General features: G+C 33.8%; 1 protein-coding gene across 4 annotated transcripts in view; it reads right to left on the bottom strand.

Moving 5' to 3' along the window:
* The window catches only part of LOC106465804 (hemocyte protein-glutamine gamma-glutamyltransferase), a 74563-nt gene that overhangs the window by 31652 nt on the left and 35350 nt on the right, over positions 1-7561 (bottom strand). For 2 of the 4 annotated variants that reach the window (XM_013926039.2, XM_013926037.2), the window contains exons 11-15: positions 5267-5364; positions 3979-4266; positions 3127-3287; positions 2630-2766; positions 254-1692 (exon numbers count right to left, since the gene is read on the bottom strand). The exons of 1 other annotated variant lie outside the window; for it this stretch is intronic. In XM_013926039.2, the coding sequence (XP_013781493.1) occupies positions 1551-1692; positions 2630-2766; positions 3127-3287; positions 3979-4266; positions 5267-5364 (826 nt within the window). In that variant the 3' untranslated portion in view covers positions 254-1550. Of the gene's footprint in view, positions 1-253; positions 1693-2629; positions 2767-3126; positions 3288-3978; positions 4267-5266; positions 5365-7561 lie in introns of those variants that run through there. One more of the 4 variants, XM_022393746.1, reaches the window with a different exon arrangement.

The following is a 7561-nucleotide window of genomic DNA, read 5'->3' as shown; positions in this document are numbered from 1 at the left end:
GGCTATCTGTGCTCTGCCCACCACGGGTATCGAAACCCGGTTTCAAGCGTTGCAAGTCCGAAGACGTAGTGCTGGGATATGGGAAGCATCACAAATGAAATAGGTTTTTTTTTTATTTTTACAAAACGTTAAACCTCATTCTCTGTTGCTTGACCAACTAAAGCGTATGTTGCCTGACCAACTAAAGCGTTAGTTTCATGCCTAGTAGTGATATTTGTTTCATAAATCGTTATAAAGGCTGAGGTAAACAAAATGAAGAATATAATAATTTTATTTCGTTCAAAAAATGAACTTCATACACATAGCATGGGCATGGATACAATTAAGAAATAAATCTAATTACAATATATATCAATGACAAACAAGTTTATATCCTACGTAAATAATCGAGAGTTTAGCCCTCAAAATGCAATCAATGCGTTTATATTATATTTTAATTGGTTCACCAATTCAAAAGTTAGTACAAGGGAATATGTTAAAATCAAAATAATTCTTCAAACATAATATAAAAAATACAACAATTACATTAATGTTTTTTAAGGAAGTATAAACTAATAATAAAATCGTTTTATCACTGGAAAAAAAAACAAACTGGAAATATCTTTGTTCGTCTATCCGTTTGTTATGAGGAAATTGGAAAAATTATATTAACAGATCTAACGTAATAGGTTCCATCATGTTATAAAAGTTAATTGATTCATTGCAATGATACATAAAATACAATGCCTTACGAAATATATGTATACTTAAACATGATTGTTGACACGTAACTGACATAAGCACCCAATCAACTCAATTAGTAATGCACAATCCAACTTTCCGTATCCCCCCCCCCCCATAAAATACAATAAGTAGAAATCAACGTTTTAATGAACAATAAAGGTAAAAATATTTTGTTTTGAAAGACGTTTATATACCGACTAATAATTAATTTCAACTTTGCTTGGGAAAGAATTAAGTATTTATATTCTTTAATAGCAAATGTTAATATCACAACGTTAGTTTCGAATCTTAAATGAGATTGGAAATGGTTTATATTGTAAAACTTAACTTACACTTTAGTAAAAAATACAAAGAACATAAAGATTTATATTAACTGCCCGTGAAGTAATAAAAAAAAAAAACTTAATTTTATGCAATGTGACAAACAATTTGATCTTAAACTGGATCATCCAAATAGAGGAAGTTGGCTAAATACTTACTATCCTCATTTTATTTTCTTAACTAAATGTAAATTTTATTAAAGATATACAATTAAATACAAACCGAACCAATATCATAGACATATAAAAGAATACGAATTAATGGGTTACGTTAAATGATATTCAAAGGAGAAACTACATGCTATTAATATCGTTGTGCTATCATCGGGTTTGATTATTAATACTTAAATTTCTAATCGTGAAAGTAGCTGGACATTAGATAATTAAAAAAGAAAATTTAATATATATAAAATGACCGTCTACACTAGTTGTTACTAAGTTCTACAAGAAACAATTGAACATAATATTTAACATGAAAGAAAGCGACTTTCGACTCGCAGATCAGTCCTAGCCTAGCACTTCGACTTGCTTAGATCCAACTATCTGTATCAGCTGCCGGCTACTGAAGGTAGCGACGATCTTTCTTGGGCCTGGTTTTTGAGGGATGAGCCGCACTGTGTGGACGGCAACTTCTCCAGGTTGAATATCCCTAAACAAATAACTAATGTTAATAATGAAAAAGTAACAGACGATGTAGAAACGTAAATATTATACGTTTATTATTTTTGTTCCCAAAATATTTGAAACGTTTTTTGAACAATAAGTTCAACTCCATCCGAGTGAGCCGATTTCTCGAAACTGACGATCAAAAACTTGAAACACCCGTTCAGCTAGTACTACACCACAACACATGCATCCCTTCATTACAAAACTAGTGTTTTTAATTGGAAAGATTTATGGTGTTACTTTGACCAAGTTCTTTATCATAGAATGTACAGAACCGCTGAAGATTAAGCAAGCATTTCATTCTTGAAATGAGCCTATGAGGAGTGGGGGCAAACTGGAGACAGATGAAACATATTTAAAAACAAAAAAAAACTTTATAACGAGATAAACAAGTTTCAAAATGTTAAATGTTTTGTGAAAAGCAAGTCTCCGGACTTACAAAGCTAAAAATATGGGGTTCGATTCTTTGCAGTTGACATTGCGCAGCTAGCACATTGTAGCTTTGCGCTAATAATGCAACAGCAACTCTTAAAAGCCTAAAAAAAAAAGAAAGAAAAAAGATATAATTAACAATGGTACTGAATTAAACAAAGGGGTGAAGTCATTTCAAGTTTTTTTTGGGGGGGGTATTGATTTTCCAAAAGTAGAAGTATTATCCCCTTCTCTGTCCTCTGCTCAACAAGTACGGTAGATATCTACGTATAAAAGATATTTTTGTATTAAGACTTCATTTCGATTATGGTGGGAAGTCTCATTGCTTTTGAAGCCTTTCAATTCACTTTCAGAGAAGACCGTTTTAATGACATCACTATTTTCAAAATGACCATTAAACAAACAGTGAAATAGAAAGTAGAAATTAGGAAGAAACTCAAGTTTTTCTGTTTGTGTAATGGCAATAAAATAATTTGAACCACTCTCACCTGTACTTAGCCCGGAACGGTCCAGTCACCCCTGGAGCTTCGATAGTGAAGAAACAGTTGTCCAGCACACGTTTCAGTGGGTTGGTCAAACTGATTGCAAGTACAAAATACGTACCCACCTGGAGATTTCCGCGAATCTGGAATATAGGCGTATAACAAGATGTTAATCCCAGAGATGCGCACACAAAATAGTTTGTGACCTGCATTAGCACGAAGTTGGACAACCCCCTCAAATGTGTAATAAGGCGAAGAAAATAAATCCATTAATAACGTATTCCTATACTTTGTTTTGCTACTACTCTCTTTATAATGGGGAAAAAACTTTATATCAAGCCCTGCAAACCCTTATATACATGGAAAGTATACGTTTGAACGTTAGTTAATTTATTTAACTTGTTTAAGACTTAAGAAAATTCTGATAAGAAATTATAAGTATTGTATATTTCGGTGTTACTTGAAAGAAAAAATAAAACTGTATAATTATTTATCGACTTTACCTCCAGTTCTAAATTCGGCTTCTCAACCATGAAATCGTCTTCTTCTGACCACGTCTGTTGGGTCTCCTTCACCGTGGCTATAGCGTAAAGCTTGACCATTGCGTAATCAACCAGTTTGTCCAGATATTCATCTGGAGACACCTTGATAGATAAAATTTCCTCTGTTCGTATCAAAAGAAATGGGTTAGTTTGAAATAAAATACAAACATTACAAAGTTTGTGTCATTCATATGTTAAGCTAACCATTAAAGTAAAAACTAAAAATACATAGATTTAATAAAGAACAATATAATGACTTAATATTACAATTTCTTAACTTATAAACAAGTCTCAACATGTAATATTTCCCTTTGTTTCATTGGCCAACGAATCACCAGAACAAATCTTCAGTAAGCAATTGAACAATGTGCCATTTGAATCATTAAATAAAAACAAAATCGGTCATAACAGCAAAGTTTTATTTAAAAATAAACAAGTTATTTTTTCTTTTATTAGATTTTTCCCATATTTGTAGTCTGACATTCCCATGAATCAGTCTTTGTGTCTGTCATATTGGGCGACCCACGATAATGGAATAGCCAAGTAATTGAAAGGTCCCCCCCCCCCGGTGGGTCAGTGGTAAGTCTACAGACTTAGAACGCCAAAATCCGGTGTTCAATTCCCTGCGGTGGACACAGCAAATAGCTTACAATGGGTTTGCTCTAAAACAAACAAAACCGTTAGAAAGAGACCCACAATAACTGAATAGCTAACGAACTGGAGGTAGTTTGATGGAGACCCACCATAATAGAATAACTATTTACATTGATGAATTTGTAGAGTGATCACCATAATAAAACAAAAACTACTTACTTTGATGAGGTTGGAGAGAGAAGTTTCCATTTTCCCGTTTAATTTTTCTCGCCGTTATTCCTGTGTAGTAAACACTGCTGGCTGAGAGGACAGCCGACACTGTTCTCGTCTCGCTGCTTTTGTTTTGGACGTTCACAGTCACGTGAAAAGGTTGACCAATCATCACCTTCTCGATGTCCAATAGGACAAAAGAAACATCTTCTTTCTCTGGAGATGGAAGATCGTACGCGTAATTGAAACCGGTGTTTCTGGCTGCGTTCAGCACAGCCATTCGTTCTTCGTAAGTTCCTGTAAGTCATAGAAACGGTTTCATTATATCATAAGTAACAGGAGTTGTACACAAGTGGTCAGAAAGGTTATACAATGTTAGGGTTCGCATGAAATATTTGTCAGGTAAACCGTCATTCACCGAATAAAGACTTGTTTCGGACTAGAAGAGGTTTCAGTAAGCATGTTGTACGTGGGTAAACTAAAACCAAATAAAGTTTGTTTTAGTGAAACGATATTGCTAACACGTTAAGAATATAAATTCAAATAATATTATATGACAGTAATGAAGTTATATTAAAAGAAAACAGATAAAAGAAGTGTAAACCTTTATGTTCATTGTACTTGAAGATTAAAATGTATGTATGTATGTATGTATGTATGTATGTATGTATGTATGAAATAAGGTTTAAAAAACATATGTGCACGAGTGTTTTTAACTTTTGTTAATTTGAAAAATAGTGCAATCAAAGAAACCTAACTAAACGGACAGGAAGACATCCCTTGATCTGTTCTCAAAATTATTTAATTTTTTAAACCGGTCTGCGTTAGTTGTTTTTTTTTTTTTTTTTTTTTTTCTTAAGTCCAAACTTTGAGCGTGGTGAAGCACATCAATCGAAAGGGTTTGGCCTCCGGAGTCCAAAACTGTAATTAGATCTGAAATTTGTCAATATATGACGGAGCTATAAGCTAAAAGTCTCAGATTAATTTACTCTAATTCTGCCTAAAAGAATTTCAATAATAGAGTAAGCTGGTAGAGATCCTGATGAGTAATAAAATTGAATCGGATATACGCGCGCCCCATGCTTGGCATTGCAAGCGCACAAAAAATATAGCTAAAAAAGAGGGAAAAGTCGCAGATTAATTTACTCTAATCCTGCTCAAAAGAATTAAGTGCCACGGCTATTGAGGATTCCCTCCTTGTTTTAAACAGTTTCTGTAAAGAGTTAAACTATTGCTGTAAAATTAGGTATTCATTTACAAGTTTAATATTATATCATTCAATTTGGGAAGGACTTACCCTCTTTGTTTTTATATTGGGCCGTGATATCTTCTGCATCAGTATCTCCAATGTCATCATCTACCCCAATTTTCTTGGTGAGAATAAGACGTCCCACTCTGTTCATAGGGAAATAAAAATTAGTTGTAGAAACGAAGAAAGACAAGTATTAGGAAGAAAGGGGGGAGTGGACATATCACTTAATCCAGCTAATGATCACATAGCAGACTAAGCCGTCTCGACTTAACATGGAGAATAATCAGTATTCAAGTATGAATCAAGTGATATATTCACTTCCCTCCCCATCTTGTTTGGTTCCTTTTTTTCAAGTTCAGTAACGGACCCTATAAACCTTTTTAATTCAATGATATTTTCTTCCTAATGTTTCTTTATGTTTACTTTATTTTTTAATAAGATGGGTTACTAGGTTACAGTATTTTCTAAGGCTTTATGAATTTTGCATATAATAATAAAATAGGTAGTCAAAGATAGTGAATACTGTTTTGTTCTATCAAATGATAAAATTGTAGTAACTGCTAGAACTCTGTAAGCGCTAAGCCTGTTGAAGAAAGATGATAAAAAAAATAATCTCGGTTTTCACCTTTCGGACGCTCTGGATAGCCGAAAAGCGGCATATACACCGGAGATAGAGCGACTATGCCAGGTAGCTCTTCATATCTAGCTTATTATCGCCCGTAGATAAGAAAATCCAGATTACTTTTGTATTGCTTTAATACGGACATTCGTGCCATCCCTACATAGTGTTAGCGCACTCCCCGATAGATGTATTCTATTGTAATCTGCGGTCACTTGCCCACAAAGAAACCCTTGAAAGGGGGCATTATAGAATCTTGAGTCTTTTATAAAGACTGGTTGGAATGCATCACAAAATGATAAAGTTTAAATAACTATTAAATTTCGACAACAATAGCATTTATAAGTTGTGTTTTTCAGAAACTTATCACTTTATTAATTTGTTTTTATTTACTTTTAAATCAGTTTCCCTCTTAATCTCTCTCACCTTATTTACACACTTCAGTTGACTTCAAAACAAGATGTAAATACACACGTATTAATCCGAACATGTATTATCATTTACAGAATTGTTTCATCACCTCATAATTGCCATTTTCAGTTATATTACAATTTTTTTTTCTCCACATACAAACCTTCGTGAAACTATAGCCGATACTACTTACTTCCAGAAAGATTTAGTATGAAATTTCTTTTTATCATTAAATGTAATGTAAACATTACCATGACTATATGCTAACTATGATTTCTCCTCTACTCAGCTATTTCTATGATGTCAGTAGAAGAAACCGTACATGTGAAACACTGGTCAAGTACTAAGTAGCCTCTTTGAGGAATGATAAACATAAATATGGCTGTACAGCCAAAACGGGCCTCAGAATGTGTGAAGTGGAATTTTAGTATCGACCTGATCCGAGTGATAAGAGTCGATATAGCTTGAAAGCAGTAGATCTGAGAGCTGGTTATTACAGATTTGTAACTCCCTTATACCAATCGTGACCCATCGTATACGTTCTTCAATACTAAATAATCCCGAGTGTCTTTAATGATCAACCATCTAGATTTTTTTATCATTACAAAACACACACACACACACACACACACACACACTTAAACTTTGCATAAACAGGAGTTAGGGTGAAGGATCTATGGTTTGCATCCCGTTATCGCAAAAATAATCGTGATCAATGGTGTGTGAGCCGCGTGTGCATTATAGTGATACTAGCTGGATTACCCGTCCGTTGGACGGATGAAATAAAAACTCGTTTGTAACAAAGGATATAAAATTGTGCTTCTATTTTTCTTTAACATAATAAATATTAAAAGTGCAATACAAATACATAAAGGTACCAATACTGAAAGGAAAGACGTACTGTTTTCAATAATTATAACAACAGTAGTTACATAGTTCATTGTATTGCTGATAGATATGACATTGGTAGTTTTTCCTAAATTAGAGGGGATCAACCCCCCCCCCCCCCCATGACTTTCCTGTATCAAGTTCCGTGCCGATTGATCAAGAAATGTGGAAACGTATAAGGAATAGATACACACATATATTGATGTTTATTTTTGTAGATTCAGTTCCCCCTATTCGGTTAAAATAGCCCAAGAGTTGGCAGTGGTACGACTAGCGAAGATAACCCCTTTTCTTGCTTTGTGCGAATATCCGAAAGAAACAATTAAAGCTTTCTAGGTAACCTAGAAAAGCAAACTTTTAAACCCTAGAACTCCAGTGTGGTTAGTTAAATATACACGTTTATCTTATATGGGGTCATAGTG

This window comes from Limulus polyphemus, unplaced genomic scaffold (genome assembly GCF_000517525.1).
Source record: "Limulus polyphemus unplaced genomic scaffold, Limulus_polyphemus-2.1.2 Scaffold2056, whole genome shotgun sequence".
Classification (NCBI taxonomy): domain Eukaryota; kingdom Metazoa; phylum Arthropoda; class Merostomata; order Xiphosura; family Limulidae; genus Limulus; species Limulus polyphemus.
This window is presented reverse-complemented; position numbering and strand designations above follow the sequence as displayed.